The 19183-nt window shown below is 37.0% G+C and overlaps 1 protein-coding gene across 3 annotated transcripts in view; it reads right to left on the bottom strand.

Moving 5' to 3' along the window:
- NAV3 (neuron navigator 3) overlaps positions 1 to 19183 on the bottom strand; it is a 591913-nt gene that overhangs the window by 251913 nt on the left and 320817 nt on the right. For all 3 annotated transcript variants that reach the window (XM_047867359.1, XM_047867357.1, XM_047867358.1), the window contains exon 2: positions 531 to 648. In XM_047867359.1, coding sequence (XP_047723315.1) covers positions 531 to 648 — 118 coding nt within the window. The remainder of the gene's footprint in view (positions 1 to 530; positions 649 to 19183) is intronic.

The raw sequence follows: 19183 nt of genomic DNA, 5'->3' as shown, positions 1-19183 counted from the left end.
CACAATGCTGCTGCTACATTCACTCTGTCTCCCCAGCCGCGTACAAGAGGACACACTTGTTAGCTGCCGCCAATTCCATATGCACAAATCAGGCAAAAAAAAAAAAAAAAAAAAGTGAGTGAGAAGGAAGTTGCTGCTAATTCTTTAGCCTGTGCCAAATGACTGCTGACATGAAACCTTTCACAATTGTCCCTGCTGGATCAGGATACAGTTTCAAGGAATCTCAGAGTGTATGAGTTGCCCTAGCTAACAAAATGCACACATGGGAGACATATGGTTTAATGAAGCGTTCATTTCTGACAATCCAGTGGATGTAAAGATACAGTTCTAGCCATTTAAAAGTATAGCCAAACTGCTTTTTTCAAACATTCTCACATAAACATTTTTAATTAAATCACAGGAGAGCTACATTAATCTCAGAGACACAGGGACTAAGTTCATATGCATTCAACTTAAATTGTGTTTGACCAAGGCGGGTTGGGGGTGGGGGGGAGAGACTTTCATGGTTTTTCCCAGAGGGCAGGTCTTACCAATGATCTGGATGATTTCGGCTAGCAGCACTCCATCTGCAATGTCTTGTTGCAAATCCTTGATCAGCCGCTTATGGCCTGATTTTGCTAGGTAGTGGTTGGCCCAGTCAGTGTAAATCTGTTGAACAGAGGGAGAGAAGAAGGGAGATGGTGTGAGAGAAAATAGAGACAATAAAAATGCTTAAGACAAATGTTGGATTCAAAGGGAAGCTATTCTGGATCACATTCCAGTTTAAGAAGTCATAGCTCAAAAGGAAATAGTTGTAAAATAATTTTATACAGCTCTCTCTCCCACTTATCTCTTGTTTCAAAGGAGGATGAGTCACTCTCTTTCAAAACCAGGGACTAGTCACTTGTGACACAGCAAAACTCCCTTCCCCAATGACTACCCAGGAAACTCCTGTTTGCAAGTCAGTTGGGTTTTCACTCTTTCCCCTGCTTCTGTCCTATAGAAAATAATCCTGCCTGTCCTTGTAAAAGGAAATCACCTGTACTGATTTATACAGGAACCTATTATAAAAATGTCTGTTTCTCTAACACTTTATTAGATTTGTCATGTGAGATACTACATGTGACAATATTTTGGCATCGTGTTATAAAATAATTGCAAATGCCAAAGTTATTTTATTTGGACTGCCATCTCCCATTTAAGCCTCTTGAAATGTGTTTATATAAGAAAATAGAGGAAGCAAATATAGTTATTACATAGAAATCACAATATAGAGTGTAGTAGTGGATTATAAATCTCAAGATTGGCAATCTGTCATAAAGTAGAAGTGACTGAAAGTAAATTATGATATAAAGAAAAGCTGGAATTGTTCAAAAATTGCCACAAAAATAAAAATCTACTGATTTTTCAAATGTTATGGGACACCCCTAAGGTAATGTAATCTAAGTATAAGGAAATAAATAAGCATTCAGATGTTTCAATTTTACAGACGGCTCTTTCAGATACATTAGTCAAGTTTATTACAAGGCAAACTATGGAATGTAATATGTAACAGAAGAACACAGTGTCTGAAATGATAACAGAGGAGGGGAATTGATTGAGAAATATACCTATAAAAGTGTGCTAGAGAAGCACTGGAATTAGAACAGGGAACATAATGGAACCTGGGCATAAGAAGGGAAGGGAAGGGCCTTCCCCACAGAGAATACCAGTACAGAAGGGCAGAGTGGCAAAGGAATCAGGCACAGTTGGAAAATCTGTAATTAAGGCAGCAAGCCTTAATGAGGACAATTAGACTGAAGAGGTAACTTGCATCTTTTAGAAGGCCAAGAAAAGTGGAAAAAAAATACTACTTTTTTGCTTCTAACAAAACCAATATACGTGTTTTCATAAAAATAAAACAAAATAAGTCAGAAGTGTAGAAACTAAGAAGTAAAAGTTTCCTCACGGCTTTTCAATAATTTTTCCGCTTTTCAATAATTTGGTATGAATAGGTCTAGAATTTTGTTTTATGCTTACACACTGGACCACATGACACCGTATTACACACACATATATACACACACGATAGGATTTTTAACCAAAAATGTCTCAAATTTCACTTATCGTTCTGCACTTTTCAACTTTCTATGTAATAGTATTTTAGTAACACTGCTATAACCATTTTACATACATATGTCTCGCTATTTTTTAGATATTTTTTAAATGCTTGTTTATTTTTGAGAGAGAGAGTGGGGAAGGGACAGAGAGAGGGGTGGGGGAGAGAATCCCAAGTAGGCTCTATGCTGTCAGTGCAGAATCTGACAGGGGGCTTGAACCCATGAACCATGACATCATGACCTGAGCCAAAGTCAGATGCTTAACTGATGCAGCCACCCAGCTACCCCAATGTCTCACTATTTTTGATATATTGTACATATCAATACCCCTGTTGAAAGATATTTAATTTGCTTAAATCTGTCTCTACTACATATAAAGTTATAAGAGAGAGCCTTAAAAATGTATCTTTCACACTTTCATGCTCCTATTTTTATAGGACCCAAACCTAAGTGTGGCTGTTAGGTTTTTTTTTTTTTTTTCTTAATGAATCCTAGGTACAAACATTCCAAAATACAGTATAGTCAGAGAAAATGTTTATTTTAGAAAATATAAAGTAGAATCTTAATGCAACACAGTGTTAAGTTTCCTAAAAGAGTATAAATAATTGGAAGCATCCAGTTGCATAAGAAAAATAAATGAGACGGCAATGTTATACCTCCTTTCACCATATTCATAATCTTTATACCAAAGATATTAGTATAAGAAAATATACTTGCATAACTGCTCAATTAGAAAGCAAACACACAATTTCTAGGTAGACACTTTTTTTTTTTATTCAGGGGTCATTTTCCTCAAAATTTTATTCTACTTGTATTTACTATTTTGCAATAGGAAAATTTATTTTTACAAGGACGTATACTGTTGAAAATCTAAAACATTGAGGACTTTCCCCTCCACACACCAGGCAAATGATAACATTAATTGCTTGGCCTTCTACTAGAAATTTCAGGTTGAGCCAGACTTGATTTGTGCCCTTGTCTCCATTGGCAGTGAGTTACAAAGACCAGTTGGCTGACTATAAAGGATCCCTCAAAGATGAAGAACATGGGTTCTGGAGTCAGACCTGGCTTCGAGGCCCAGGAGACCTCTTACCACCCATGGGACCTTTGGACAAGTTTCTTATCCTCTCTAAACCTCAAATTCCTCATCTGCAAAATAAGCATAATATTAATACCTACATTGGAGGGTTATGGCAGGATTAAATAAGACAGCACTTGTAAAGTATCCACCACAGAATTAGCCCTGAAGAAATGTCTGCTATTATTATCCTCATTATGGCATCTAGTTTTCTTTGCTATGATGGCTTTCCAACAAATATTTATTAAGGTTATTGTTTTGTAGAGGTTAAAAGTTTTAGAGGATTGGCAGAAGACTGAAAAAATTGTGCTCCTTAGGGTGTCTGGGTGGCTCACTCGGTTAAGAGTCTGATTTCAGCCTAAGTCAAGATCTCACCATTCCCTGAATTTAAGCCCTGTATCGGGCTCTGTGCTGACAGAGCCTGGAGCCTGTTTCAGATTCTGTGTTTTCCTCTCTTCCCCTCCCCCCCCCTACTCGTGCTCTCTCTCTCTCTCTCTCTTTTTCTCTATCTACCTCAAAAATAAATAAACATTAAAAAATTTTTTTTTAAATGTGCTCCTTGCTGATTCTGCCACTACTTGTATCTCTGACACCTCCTGCCTTCTAATTCAATGTGGCCACAGATCTGTCTGCCATCTAAACTCAGAGGAAGGTATCTAGTTTAAGGCTGCCATGTTCTCATTCAGGTTTGCATTGCCTCCATTGTGACACCACCCCCATCAAACTCTAGGTTACATGCATCGTTTTATGATAGCATTAAATTAGGCAAAAACAAACCTATTTAAATACACATAGAATGGGATATATTAGAAATGAAAACAAGAATACTTTCATTCTCCAAATGCATGTCAACAGTGCCTTAGCTTATATCCAACTTGCTCCTGGACTTAGGTAAGGAAACAGATGGGAAGCCAGCTGGTTGCCTTCAAGACTGACTGGAAAAGCCTCTGATTTAGCTCATAAAATGTTTTTCACTTGGTCCAGATTTCTTCCAGAGGAATCCCAAGCCTAAGTGCTTTGACTTGTATACCATCTTTAATATGTGAAACATTGCTCAGACCATAATCTCTGACTTTAGTTGCAATCAGCAAAATCAATTCGGACTATATGAATAAACTAAAAATAAATCTCCATTAAAAAAAAGTCCTTATGCTTTACTTATCTTTCTTAAACATGTGTAAAAGATACTTGAGACCCTATAAGACCCTACTTGAGACCTTTCCTTTGGAAAGGATGTTATTATCTAGATGAAATATAAAACAACTACAAAGTAACTTATATCTTTAATATTACACACAAATTTATTTTTGCCTTTTAAAATTTTATATATGTAAATTGAAGAAATAAGTGGAAATATGAGATGTATCTTTAATGAGACAGTTTTCAAGCAAAGGACACATGGCATTTAAATATATGCAAAACGCATCAATAAACTTCCTGTACTACTCCAGTGAGAGAGGATACGAACAACCTCATCAACTGTCACATTAGAATCTATTGTTCAAATAAATACAACAGAATGGCAAAATCATGTCCAGATTTTGGATCTGAACTCCAAAGTTGCCTTTGGTTCATTACCAGTCACACATACAAAATCACAATATTTAACCACTTAGCTTCACTTGAGATACAAAATGAGTGGTAATGTTTTTTGTAGGATTATGCTATAAAGTAACTATAGGTTTTTAGTGAACAGACTGATATGATGGGGAACGATATCAAATTAATCATAAATTAATGTTCAGTCATCTAGGTCTGGCTGAAGCTTTAAATATAACTTATCTCTAAATATGTGGAGTCAATTTTCCTCACCTGTTTTAACTGCAATATTATAAATATAATGTTATCTGATATGGTAATTATATTTTAGAGATTCAGAAAATTAATGAGATTAGACTTAACAAAGGAATACTCAGTTCAGGTAAAATTATATATGTATTAATTCATTTAAAGTAATTCATTATGATAAAATCAAAGATACCATGGCATAATTTATATTTCATATTGATCTGCATGAATTTTAAGGCCTATTATGCGAGACTATGTACTCCTTGAGAAATATTCCATATTGTTGGAATTTCTGCCCCACTCTTAAAAGCCGTGTGAACATGGGTTGAATGTTTATTTTCTCTCAGTTCCAGAGTTTTTCTCTTCTGTAAAATGGCAACAATAGTATTACAAACTAATGGGATTATTGTTAAGGATTGAATGAATTTATAGTTTTGAAACACAGCCTCTCACTTAATAAGTACTTGTTAAATGTTAAATATTACTATTCACTATGACTATTTTAATGTAAACTACATCTATATTAATTAAAATGAGTTTATATTAAATATAATGATTATGAACGATTATCATTTCAAGTCCTAAAATCTTAGCTATTTGCCCAAATGTAGTTAACCTAAGGAAAACTTTTGCAAAATGTAATGATCTCTTAGCTTAGCCATTTGCTCTTATGTTTTTTTACAGTGTTTCTTTTTCTCATTATAAAACAATGGGTTCAAATAGAAGGCAATATATGTGACACCATATTGCTTCTGTCCAGTGAACTTGTCATAGTAAAACAACATCAGAAGATCTGATTTTCCACAGAGTCCTAAGCTTTTGTTTATAGTAATTTTTTTTTACTACAGACAATATAACAAACAGCATCTGTATATCACAGCAAGCTGCCCCTGAACTTTAAAACCAATATTTAATTTAGCATTTGATGAGTGTATTATAAATAACCTAACCACAATATAAAAATAATTATGAGTACTTTTGTTATTGCATATACTACTCTGAGATATATAAATATTTCAAAGAGATACAATATTTTAATGAGTATTAAATGATCAAAGACATTAGAGTAGTAGAAGAAAAACAGACTTCATTTAACCCCAGAGGTTGTTTTAATAGAAAGATGCAAATCTATAACCTGGTTAGAAAATATTATAAATGTAGTCACATGATTTTTACATACTAGCTGAGCTAGTTTTAACCCTGCACATATTTATACACATTAGTTTTTTTCCCAACATTCAAGCAGTAGTTATATATCCCTATAAAATACTACTCTCTGATATGTTCAAATTATCAACTTTGAGAAATCATATAGGATTTTTTAAATCTTTAACAGATAGAAATTGGGTTGAAAACAAAGAAATTCAATGGCAATAACTAGGCTTCTATATCTTAGAAAGCAGTGTAAGACAAATTACATAAAGTTAACAAATAAATGGATCAGGGAAATGTGACTGTGACATAAGTATTCTTCCCACAAAGATGAAAACTATCATGGTGCTATGATCATTAGTAACCATGCTTACCAACCTGAACCAGTCATTCCAGGGAGAAAAGATGCACAGGGGAAGGGGAAGAATCTGAAACTGAATGAACTTTTTCCTCAAGACTGAACTTTAAACCAGAAGTGATTGAATTATCTTGCATTTGGAGAAATAAATTTTCTACTACTGCACATAAAGAAAGGCTTGGGAGGTGGACCTACATATTTATTATTTTTAAAAGTTGTAATTTTGCACATCTAAGTTTAGTACTCAAAAACTCATGAATGTATGCAATACTGGATAAAGAAGGCTGGAAAATTACAACACGGAATTAAGACATAAGACATGCTATTTTTAGTTTAAAAAGCCAAGCACAGACTGAATCTTTCATTGATGTTACAGAACTAACATGACCACCAGATCCAATGAGTCAAATTTCATGACCCTTAAAGACCTAGAATTCTCAATACTGAGGACCACGTGGTATTAGTAGGAAGTGAACCCATTCAAAGCTTTTGGTAATGTTGAGATCATCATAATATATGTAACAGATTCACCAAGTAAATGGTTGAACTCAGCTAATTTATTTCTGTTTTTACATCAAGGTAAATTCTGGCTCTTTATGGAGTTTCTCAATCTCTGTATAATTGCACCAAAAGGAATAAAATATCTAAGAATAAATTTAACCAAGGAGGTGAAAGACTTATACTGTGAAAACTTTAAGACACTGATAAAATAAATTGAAAAAGACACAAACATATGGAATGATATACCATGTTCATGGATTAGAAGTATTAGTATTATTAAAATGTCTGCACTCCCTAAACCAAACTACAGATTCAGTGAAATCTATATCAAAATCACAGGACTAAAACAAATATAGTTTAGTTCTAAACTAAAAAAGTATAGAACCACAAAATACCTTGAGTAGCCAAAGCAATCTTGAGAAGGAATAACAAAGCTGGAGGTATCACAATTCCAGATTTCAAGATATACTATAAAACCATACTAATCAAAACAGTATGGTACTGGGACAAAATAAGACACATAGATCAATGGAACAGGATCCACTTCCCAGAAATGAACCCAGGTGTATATGGTCAATTAACCTATGACAAAGGAGGCAAGAATATGAAATGGGGGAAAAGACAGTCTTCAATAAATGGTGCTGGGAAAAATGGACAGCTATCTGCAAAAGAATGAAACTGGACCAGCTTCTTACATCATACACAAAAATATACTCAAAATGAATTAAATACCTAAGTGTGAGATCTGAAACCATAAAACTCCTGGAAGAAAATATAGGCAGTAATCTCTGCCTTTGACACTGGCCTTAACAACATATTTATGGATATGTCTCCTCAGACAAGGGGAACAAAAGCAAAAATAAACTATTGGGATCACAGCAAGATAAAAAGCTTCTGCATAGTGAAAAAAATAAACAAAATAAAAAGGCAACCTATTGAACAGGAGAAGACATTTTCAAATTAATTCTGATAAGTGGCTAATATCCAAAATATATAAAGAACGTGTAGGACTCAACATCAAAAAGAAAACAATCTGATTTAAAAATGGGCAGAAGACCTGAATAGACACTTTTCCAAAGGTAAGATCCAGATGGCAAAAGACGTAAAAATATCCTCAACGTCAGGGAAATGCAAATCAAAAGCACAATGAGATACCACACCAGTCAGGATGGTTAATATCAAAAGCACAAAAAATAACAAGTGCTGGCAGAGATGTGGAGAAAAAGGAATCCTCATACACTGTTCGTGGGAATGTAAATTGGCACAATCACTGTGGAAAACAGTATGGAGGTTTCTCAAGAAATTAAAAATCGAAATACCATATGATCCAATAATTCCACATAGGTATTTACTCAGAGAAAATGAAAATGTTAATTTCAAAAGATATATGTCCCCTAAGTTTGTTGCAGGATTATTTATAATAGCCAACTCAAGTTTCTGTTGATAGATGGATAGATAAATATGCGGAATATTAGCCATAAAAGAGTATGAGATCTTACTATTTGAGACAACGTGGATGGACCTAGAGGTTATTATGCTAAGTGGAATAAGTCAGACAAAGGAAGACGAACGTCTTGTGATTTCACTTATATGCGAAATCTAAAAAAACAAAACAAATGAACAAACAGAAACAAATCCACATATACAGTGAATAATCTAGTGGTTGCAAGAGGGGAAAACAGTGGGGGAGGGTGGTAAAATAAGTGAAAGGGATTAAGAGGTACAAACTTCCAGTTATGAAATAAATAAGTCACAGAGATAAAAAGTATTACACTAGGAGTATAGTCAATAATTTGTAATAATGTTGTATGGTGTATATTTGTCATGGCGAGCACTAAGTAGTGTATAAATGTGTTTTATCACTATGCTATACACCTGAAACGAATATAACAATGTACATCAGCTATTCTTCAGTAATAAAAATTGTTTTAAAAAATTAAGTTTCTGTAAAGTTTAAATAAATTGAATAAAATATATCAAACAACTTCTTAGAGGGGTCATTAAATTTATAACCATTAATTATAACCCCCAAAAGTACTGAAAAGCATTCACTTTTCCATCTAAATCTTTGGGGATTCTGCAAAAAAATAAAACTTTAAGTTTTAGAAACTTTAAGTTTGAGAAAATTTGTTTTTCAAGTTTAAAGGTTCATTTAAAAGTGACTATTAAAGATTCAACAACTCCAGAAAATTCGTGAATGGTCTATAAAGGCAAGAAAATTCTAAAGAAAACATAAAATTGTTTCCAATAATTTCCTCTAACTTTTTCTTTATTTCTCATATCCAATCTCTGACCCAGTTCTGTTAATTCTATATCCTGAATGCCTCTTGACCCTTCTGCCCCATTACTGCTATAATCACCCTGGTTCAGCTTTTCATCATCTCTCACCAAAATTGCTTTACCAGTCCTAAAAACAGTCTGAATGTAGGCAGGCTAAGCAATAAACTGTTTTATACACTATTGCTAGTGATGACTTTAAAATGCAAATCTGATCAAGTAATTTACCTTCCTACCTAAAAATCACCCAAGAGCTCCATTTACTTTCAGAAAAAGAGCCTCTTTATGAAGCCAATGTATTCTTTTTAAAAGTGAATTGGCTTCAAGAAAAGTGGCAGAAAGAAAGAAAGAAAGAAAGAGAAAAGGAAAAACGAAAAGGAAAGAAAGAAAAGGAAAGAAAAGAGGAAGGTACGGCTATGAAGATTCTAGAAGAATGAAGATTGAGGAAAGCCACACAAAACGATGATATTTGATAAGCAGAAAGAAGGGGAAAGTATATTCTACCGACAGATACAGGAATAACGAAATCTACAAAGGGTCACAGGTATGAAACAGCATGCAGAATTCACTGAATATTGAATAATTCCATTTGGTCACAGCATGGGGAAGAGGCACATAGAAAGACTAGAAGTAAGAGAATAGGAATCAGGTGGAGTCATATATAAATATGAGAGGGCTGCCTCAATATTTTTAGGTGGATGTTAGCCTATTTATATATAGGGATATAAAAATGATAGCTCTGGCCGTGTTTCTAACTGCCGCTCTGGTGCCGCTATGGAGGATAGTTTCGAGCAGAGAAAAACTGAACAAAGGGAGCCTACTTAAGAGGCTAGTGTAAGACTTCCACTTTCTAGAAGGTGCAGTACTTTTCTGCCCTGTATTTTCTAGAAAATTTCCCTCCAGACAGCCAGAATACAAATAAATAAATTAATTAATTAAATAAGTAAATAAAACTCAAACTCTATTTCCCATGACCACAATACGTGGACACAGAAAACCGATGAAAGAATGATAAATGATTTAGCAAAGGGGAACAAAGGAAGAATAAACCACAGGAGCCTGTAGAGGGAGATATCAGAGCAATGTAAACAGATTTTCCCACAGAACCCCAGAAGAGCTCAGGAAGTGTGGGCATCAGACCAGATGGAAGGTGGGGTGGACCAGAGTGAAGAGGCCTATGGTTACGTGCCTCCCCCTTACTCCATCAAGAGCCAGTAAATGTTGACCAGGGAAAATCCAGCGTTGACTTACCAGTCAGACAGGAAGGTGGAGACATGGGAATGAAAACCGGAGGTTAAGTGAAATTATGCTTCCTGATATAAAGACTTGAGCAACTGTCTTCCCTTCTAGGCTCCTTCTTTTTCAGAAATGCAGGGTGGTGTGTCTCCCACCCTCATTCCAGCCCCAAATGGAAACTCTTTCTCTGACTACAATGATCATACCTAAGACCAACAGGCACTGAAGTTCAAGGTACCCAGTCCATCAACCAGCTGGCCAGTGGGGAGCCTAGAGTGAATCCCCCAGGAGGTTAAGGATTGTGCGTATGTATGAACAGAGTTGCGGGTTACCAAATGCTTTATGAAAGTCTCTGAAATAAACTGTCGGTGCTAGATAAACAGATCAAAAAGAAGTCAGAATAAAATGGAGTCAAAGTCAGGGGCAAAAGGAAACTTCAAGAAAATTATTATTTTTTAATGTATATTTTAATGAGAAAAGAGTAACTTTTAACACTAGAGAAATCACTCAGTTTACCTGACAGTTGAATATCCTGCGTAAGTGACACAGAACCTCACACCTGCAGGTAAGAGAGAGTGGGCTGGAGAAGCTGATATGGGACAATTACATAAAATGCCACTTGGCAAGCAGAGAGAAAGAATGACTGCACATATTCCCTGCCTGGTAATTTGATCCTGCAGAAGGAGGTAAATACAATTAAAGAGGAAAATTGGGAGGCATATGAGAAAATTATAATCATGGTGCCTCCTACTTAGGCTCCAAAACAAAGTCTGGCTTATAGCCTATAATAGGACCATCTTTAGGTGATCCGTATTAAGGATACACTTAGAGTTGTACAGTTGTGTGTGGTGATCTTGACAGGCTAATATAATAGTACTCTAAAAATGCCTTCAGTTTTAGGTTTTAAGAAAATATAAATAATCCTTTAATGTTTTAATTCTTATTTAATTTTTTAAATATTTATTTATATAGAGAGAGAGAGAGGGAGAGAGAGAGCAAACGAGCCTGCATGAGCAGAGGAGAGGGAGAGAAAAAGTGAGAGAGAGAGAATCCCAAGCAGGCTCCACATGGAGCCCGACATGGGGCTGCATCCCATGAACCGTGAGATCATGACCTGAGCTGAAATCAAGAGTTGGACACTTAACCGGGCTAACTATTTTTAAAAAAAGGTTTGATTTTATTTGCAAAGATGAAAACACCCTAATGCTGATGAATATATTAAAATTCCAGTCCATGTCACATATAGTACTAATAATATATTCCCTGTGAAGGGATTACCAGTCTTAAGTAAACATGACTAAACTTCATTTACATACATAAATATCACTTTCCATTATTAGTGCATTTAAGTTTCCCAGTTTGAGTTAATTCCTATCTAAGAATACACCTAAACTGTCTGTTGTACTTATTGTGACCATAAGCCAGATGGAACAAGTAATCAACATCAATATTTTCAACTCTGATGCAGGCCATCCTACCCATCCTCTTCCTTGATACGTGGCTAAAAAATGCACCCCTTAATTCAAGTTTCAGATTTTCCTGGAACCGAAATTATATTGATATTTATCTGTTTAAACTTATAGCCACAAATTATTAGCTTGGACTATAATGAATAGATGTTAGATGTTAGATCTGTTAGATGAACAGGTATAGACCTCAGTGTAAGCTCAAAGGAAAAGAAAGGATGGGGCTTATTGTGCAAACTATAGTATGTTCTAATCTTTTTCACCCGTGGTTTCTTTACAGAGAAAAATAACTGAGGCCATATATAAACTGTGGCATCCTATTAGCAACTCAAACCAGCCAACAATGATTGAGCAGAGCTATGCTGGGTATTACAGGCAACACTAAAAGGATAAGACGCATAGTTTGTCCTTGAGGAGGGAAGGTGGGAGGAGAAAGGGAACAGGTTAGCCAATTTTGAGAACCTACTAGATCTCTGCAATAATGACTGCCTAGTCTTCCCCCATCTCACCTACTGAGTGGTAGTGCACCCACCGGACTCTATCCAAATCATCACTTCCCATATTCTTGCGAAGACTTCTCAGCATTCATTTGAGCCCATGTATGGCACTCTCCCATCCAAGTACTAACCAGGCCCACCCCTGCTTTGCTTAGCTTAGCTTCTGAGATCAGATGAGATCAGGCATGTTCAGGGTGGTATGGCCGTAGACATATGTGTCACTCTCTAATCCTTACTACTCCAAATGTAACGAATACTTTGGCTCCTGAGTCAGTATCTTCTCCCCTAACCTTAAGTGTTAACAAACATCCTGGGCAATTTCATTATCAGTATAGACAATCTATGAAACACGATGCCAGAAATTAAATATATAATGAGGAACCATCTACCCTATCTTAAATGCACAGTGCCTATTAATGACTTTTTCTTCTACAGACAATATGGCATTGTGGGAATTCTTGAAAAGGGAGTTGAATATTATAATTATGTAGCATGATTCTAGTATTAACTTAGATTTTATTTCATTTAACTTCAGTTGCATTTCTACTGCTACCAGCAGTATGACAAAAAAAGGACTGAGGGGAGGGGCTATACAGAATTCTTTCTCCAAGATGTAGTATCTATTTATAATAGTGTTGATAGTACAGCACTGTTTTAAACATGTAAAGTGATTTAACTCACTCAATCCTCAAAGCTCCCTACGAGCTCCATTCCATTTGGAGATGAGGATCTTGAAATAGAGAAGTGAAGTATTTTCCCCACGTCACAACAGTAAGCGCTGCATAGATCCCAGATTTTCCGGCTCAAAAGCCACACTCTCAGCCCAAACAAAAGGTAATATTTCAGTTATGAGCCTTCCTTAATTCCAGCCTCCTACAGTTATTTCCAATGTTTCTGACATCTATCTCAAAATATGGTGAAAAACCTCCTTTATCTGACTGCCACAACATCTGGCATTTATAGAATGCTCTATGGGGAATGCATCCTAACAGCTTGCAAAATTCTAATAACGCAGGTGACAACATGAGCTAAAATCTGCATATTAAACTGTACCAAAGAGTATTTTAGAAAAACAGTTAAAAGAATTTTTAGTACTCACACTTTTCTAGGGGGGAAAAGGCATGTGACTCGAGATTCTTTTGTTGTTGTTGCTGTTTTGTTTTATTTAGTTTTTTTGTTTTAATTTTTTAATGTTTATTTATTTTTCAGAGAGAGAGGGAGACAGAGAGACAGAGAGAGAGAGACAGAGTGTGAGTGGGAGAGGGTTAGAGAGAGAGGGAGACACAGAATTGACACAGGCCCCAGGCTCCATGCTGTCATCACAGAGCCCAATGTGGGGCTCGAACTTACAAACCTGAGATCATGACATGAGCTGAAGTCGGATGCTTAACTGACTGAGCCACCCAGGCGCCCTGAGCTGCTTTTTTTTTCATTTTATCACACTCTGTAATTGATGTAAATTGACAATGCAAATGAATTCAAGGTAAATAGTAACAACCACTCTTCAAACATCAAATAACATGGCAGAAAATATGTGAGAAGATAATGTTAATGAAACATCAAGTTAAGAGAGAATAAATATGTCTAAGTCTTAGCATTTCAGAGTTTCTAGACTTCTGAACTGGGCATTTCTAATCACATACCAATAATTAGCAGTGAGGAATTGACTAATAGAAAAACGCTTAGTGTAAGCCAATGGTTTTCAAAGTGTCGTTCCGGACCAACATCATCAGAGTCCTGTAGGAACTTGTTAGAAATGCAAATTATCAGTCCTCACCCCAGATCTACTGACTTAGAGGCTCTGGAAAGGGGGCCAGTAATTTGAGTTTTAACATGGCCTCCAGGTGATTCTGCTGTGTGCTGCTGTATTTAAGAATCAAAGGTATAAATGAATGCTGTTCACAAATTTCTAACACTTTAAATTGCATTTTAATGTAAAGAGAATGCTATTTCATTGTAAGGGAAAGATAACAAAAGACTATTGGCTTATATACTATTGCCCCTTACTTCCTAAATGTTTCTTGCTACCAAGAAAAACACATGGAGCCCATAAAATACTGATTATATGCTCTTAGCAAAACATTCATCCTCATGTTTTAACTCCTTTAAATTATTAGAGATCGAGGTAGGCATTTATTTCAAAGTTTTTTTTTTCCAAAGAAAATCATTTCTTTATTTAGAAAGAGGTGAAGAAGGAGCAGTTCACATTTACTTAGGCTGAAAACACAGAACTTGGAAGCCGAGAGAGAACACACTCCCTGCTGTGCTAAAAAGCCACAGTGGAAAGTAATGGAAATACAAATGCAGTACCCTAGGGGTTATAATACATCCATCCAACCATGGAGAGGCAGCAGGAGTAACATTTCTGGGAGGAAAAAAGGAGACCTTTCAAAATATTTGTTTTCTTGACATCTTTCTTTCCTTTTTTGTTACGTAACTCTAAGCAAATGCAACATTAGGTAGAAGGTTTTGTTGACCCTTACTAGAACATATTCTATTTCCATAAATAATTTGAAATGCTTGAAGCTATCACAAATTATAATAAAATACACACACATGTACACGCATGACACATGGTGAGATCTGCCATCCAGTTGGCTGTTTTCTAAAGACACTCTGAGGGGAAAATAAATTTAAAAAAATAAATAAATAAGATAAAGACACTTCAATAGATCCAAGTTACACTCCATTCAGACACAATTATCTGTCCGCTTCCTGCAGGTGGTTTCTCTTCCTGCAGTGACATGCTATAGCTCCAAATCACCACCGGTAGGAGCTAGAGAGCCACGTAACTCAAGACCATCAGCCAACGGCTGCGACCGTGCAGCTTTGTCACAGTGCAAATAAAACAGCTCACAGAATCAAACAACCGCGTTAGTAGTCTCCTGACAACTAAGAAAGCACCAAGACTTTAGAAATCGTCACACTAGCAGCCACCTTAAAAACCTCCGTATTTCTTCCTGAAATTCTTTCATTTTAAATGTACCCCTCTTGCCAGATTGCTAAGGATTCCATTTGAAGCCCTTAGAAATTATTGCACTACATTAAATAAAATGGGAAAAAAGAGAACAAAAACAGTTTTCTCACCATGTGATTTTATATTGTATTTGTATACAAATGCAAGCAAATTACAATGAAAGATTCTAAATCGGCCAGTATTTTAAGTTCAAGCCCATAAACCAAATTTTACAGTCTGTTTTCCTTATAAAACCTATTCCCGTGATTGAAGTTGTTCCTTAAGAGGTATGTGAAAGGCTGTGTGAAACATTCATCCAACATGGATGACTCAGTCAGTTAAACTCACTAAGAAGGGAGGCTGATCTAAGTTGACGTTCTTCAGCTCCTAACCCCTCCAAGAAAAAAGATAAATTGTGAAGGGATTCAGAAGCGGAAAGTACGGAGCCTGGAGTGAGAAATTCTAGGCTCCTTTCCCAGTCTCACCTCTTACTATAGGATCCTGAGTTTCCTCTTTTTTCATGCAAGGATCACATCCTTATCTACTCAGCCTCTCTCATAGGATTGTTATGAGGATTAACTGTGTAGAAAACATTTGCAAAAGCAAAATGTGTTACACATTGCAAGGCATCATTATTATAATCAATAACATGTTACCCATGAATAACATTCAAAACCACATTCCCCCAAAATAAACATACAATAAGTTCAAATAATATTGCACAGGCATAGTAAGGGAGACTACTCTGTTTTTAAATCGCCTTAATGAAACACAGAAACTAATTTGTTACCATGAAATAAACTTGTCTTGAACTTCTTCCCTGTCCGTTTCTGATGTATTACCTAGTCTATTTCAAGAAAGGTTATAATGCTTCATCTGTGTATTTTGACAATGGATGATTGTACAACTACTCCTCACAATTTATAAAGAGTTGATCCAACCAGGAATGCCCCTCCAGCCTCCTTATGACGGGCAGTCCTCTCACAGCCACCCCTTGTCAGAGAACCTATTACACTTTAGCTGCTGTTTGGCAAAATCTGTGCTCTACCTTCCAGGCATAGAACATTTCTAGCAAGGAATTTCTCACACAGGGACTTTTTTTTTTCCTGAGAGAGAAAGAGAGAAAGAGAGAGAGAGAGAGAGAGAGAGAGAGAGAGAGAGAGAGAAATCATGAGCAGAGGAGAGAGGCAGAAGGAGAAAGAGAATCTCCACGCTGAGCACGTAGCCTGATACAGGGCTCAATCCTGAGCCGAAATCAAGAGTCAGATGCTCAACCGACTGAGACCCCCCTGACACACCCAGTGCCCCGTTCTCAGATAAGGACTTCATTTCTAGCTTTCCTTTCTTTACATTTAAGTGGGGACATGTGGACTAGTTTTCACCAATGGAACGTGAGCTGGAGTGTTAGGAATCTCCTCCAAGCCTGACCCATATAATACCCCACACCGTATTCTTCATCCCTTTTGCCCTCCGGCTGGCTGGAAACACATACCCAAACAGGACATAAAAGCCACATAATAAAAATGGCAGTTTTCATCAGTGTGAGTTTCTGAATGACCCTACACAACAGAACATCCCAACTCCACACCCAACAACCAGGAAACACCTTGGACTGTGTGCATGACAAACAGCTATTGTGAGGAACCACTGAAATCTAGGAGTTTGTTACAGGCTAGCAATAATTAATTTATTTTTAATATTTTTTTAAGTTTACTTATTTTGAGAGAGAGACAGAGAGCAAGAGGGGGAGGGGCAGAGAGAGAGAGAGGGAGAGAGAGGGAGACAGAATCCCAAGCACGCTCCCCACTGTCAGCACAAAGCCAACGTGGGGCTTGAGCTCAAGACCTGTGATGACCTGAGTCAAAACCAAGAGTCAGATGCTTAATTGACGGAGCCACCCAGGCACCCCATGGCTGGCATTAATTTAAATTACAGAGACACTCTCTTTGCAGCCAAAGACTCTTTGAAGAACCACTCCCCTATGTCCAAGCATTCACAATGAGTCCAATAGAGGGCTAACTTCCATTCCCAATATTGCTATTTCCCTTCCAGAGACCAACATCCTGGAACCACAATCCTTACCAAGGACTTTCTCTTCATTCTTGGAAATCTTCTAATTAATTCATTGAATGTGCATCTTTTGGGCACAAGCTCTTCATCACTAGGAACTCCTCTCTCTTCTTTCTGAAGTTCTAAGATTGGACCCCCACAGCAGTTCTATTCAGTTTGTTACTATTGGGCCTGGGGTGGGGGTGTGGGCATAGATTGGTTAAATTTTCTTATCCAGGATCCCTGAAGCTTGGTATAATATTTTGGTGTTTTTCTTTTTTCAACAAATTATGATGAAAACAGGACTAAGTATTAAACATCTAATATCTCTACATCTAATTGCTCTAGAATTTACAAATGGATCACGTCTTTTGTTCCTCACAATACTTTTTTTTTAACATTTATTCATTATTTGATAGAGAGAGAGAGCGCGCGCGCGCGCGCGCGCGCGCGAGTGGGGGAGGGGCAGAGAGCGAGGGAGACACAGAATCCGAAGCAGGCTCCGGGCTCTGAGCTGTCAGCGCAGAGCCTGACTCGGGGCTCAAACTCATGGACCGTGAAATCATGACCTGAGCTGAACTTGGTCGCCTAACCAACTGAGCCACCCAGGCGCCTCACAATCTTTTGAGTTGAACAGAGTAGGTGTTATAATCATAGTCCTTCTTATTTTTTTCTTTTTGAAAAATGTTTGTTTATTTATTTATTTTTAGACAGAGAGAGAATGTATGTGAGCAGGGGAAGGGCAGAGAGAGAGGGAGACAGAATCGCAAGCAGGCTGTCAGCCCAGGCTGTGCACTGTCAGCACAGAGCCTGATGTGGGGCTCAATCTCATGACTGTGAGGTCATGACCTGAGCCAAAATCAAAAGTTGGACACTTAACCAACGGAGCCACCCGGGCACCCCTGGAAGATGATCAATTTCTAAATCCATCGCCGCCTCTCTTCTATTTTAATTCTGACGTCTGCATATGAAATTAAATTCAATGGCTTAAAAGGTATGTAAACACAAAAAATGGGTTTTTAATTTCTTATTATTTTTTATTTTAGAGACACAGAGAACTTGAGCGGGGAGAGGGGCAGAGAGAGAGAGAGAGAGAGAGAGAGAGAGAGAGAGAGAGAGAGAGAGAGAATCTCAACCAGGCTCCATATTCAGTGCAGACTTCGGTGCAGGGCTCAATCCCGTGACCCTGGGATCGTGACCTGAGCTGAAATTAAGTCAGAAGCTCAACCGACTGAGCAACACAGGTGCCCCATAAAGAGTGGCTTTTAAAATTCAGAATTCTTCATTGTCAGAGTCCAGTTGGTAGAATTCTGCAGTGATAGAGAATGTATTTTTTAATTTCTCAAACTGGATTTATGTTTGTCATATCCTCCTGTGACATTCGTTTACTCTCCTCTTTATGTGCATTTTTGTGCCAAGAAAATACCATTGATAAGATTAATCATGGTATTGGGGCACCTGGGTGGCTCAGTCCGTTAAGCGGCCGACTTCGGCTCAGGTCATGATCTCGCGGTCCGTGAGTTCAAGCCCCGCGTCGGGCTCTGGGCTGACAGCTCAGAGCCTGGAGCCTGTTTCAGATTCTGTGTCTCCCTCTCTCTGACCCTCCCCTGTTCATGCTCTGTCTCTCTCTGTCTCAAAAACAAATAAACGTTAAAAAAATTTAAAAAAAAAGATTAATCATGGTATTTAAAAACAAAAATGAAATATCCAATAATAGGGAAATTATTACTAAGTATTATTTATTCAC

This window comes from Prionailurus viverrinus, chromosome B4 (assembly GCF_022837055.1).
Source record: "Prionailurus viverrinus isolate Anna chromosome B4, UM_Priviv_1.0, whole genome shotgun sequence".
Classification (NCBI taxonomy): domain Eukaryota; kingdom Metazoa; phylum Chordata; class Mammalia; order Carnivora; family Felidae; genus Prionailurus; species Prionailurus viverrinus.
The sequence above is the reverse complement of the archived record's forward strand: the minus strand, read 5'-3'. Positions and strand labels throughout refer to the sequence as shown.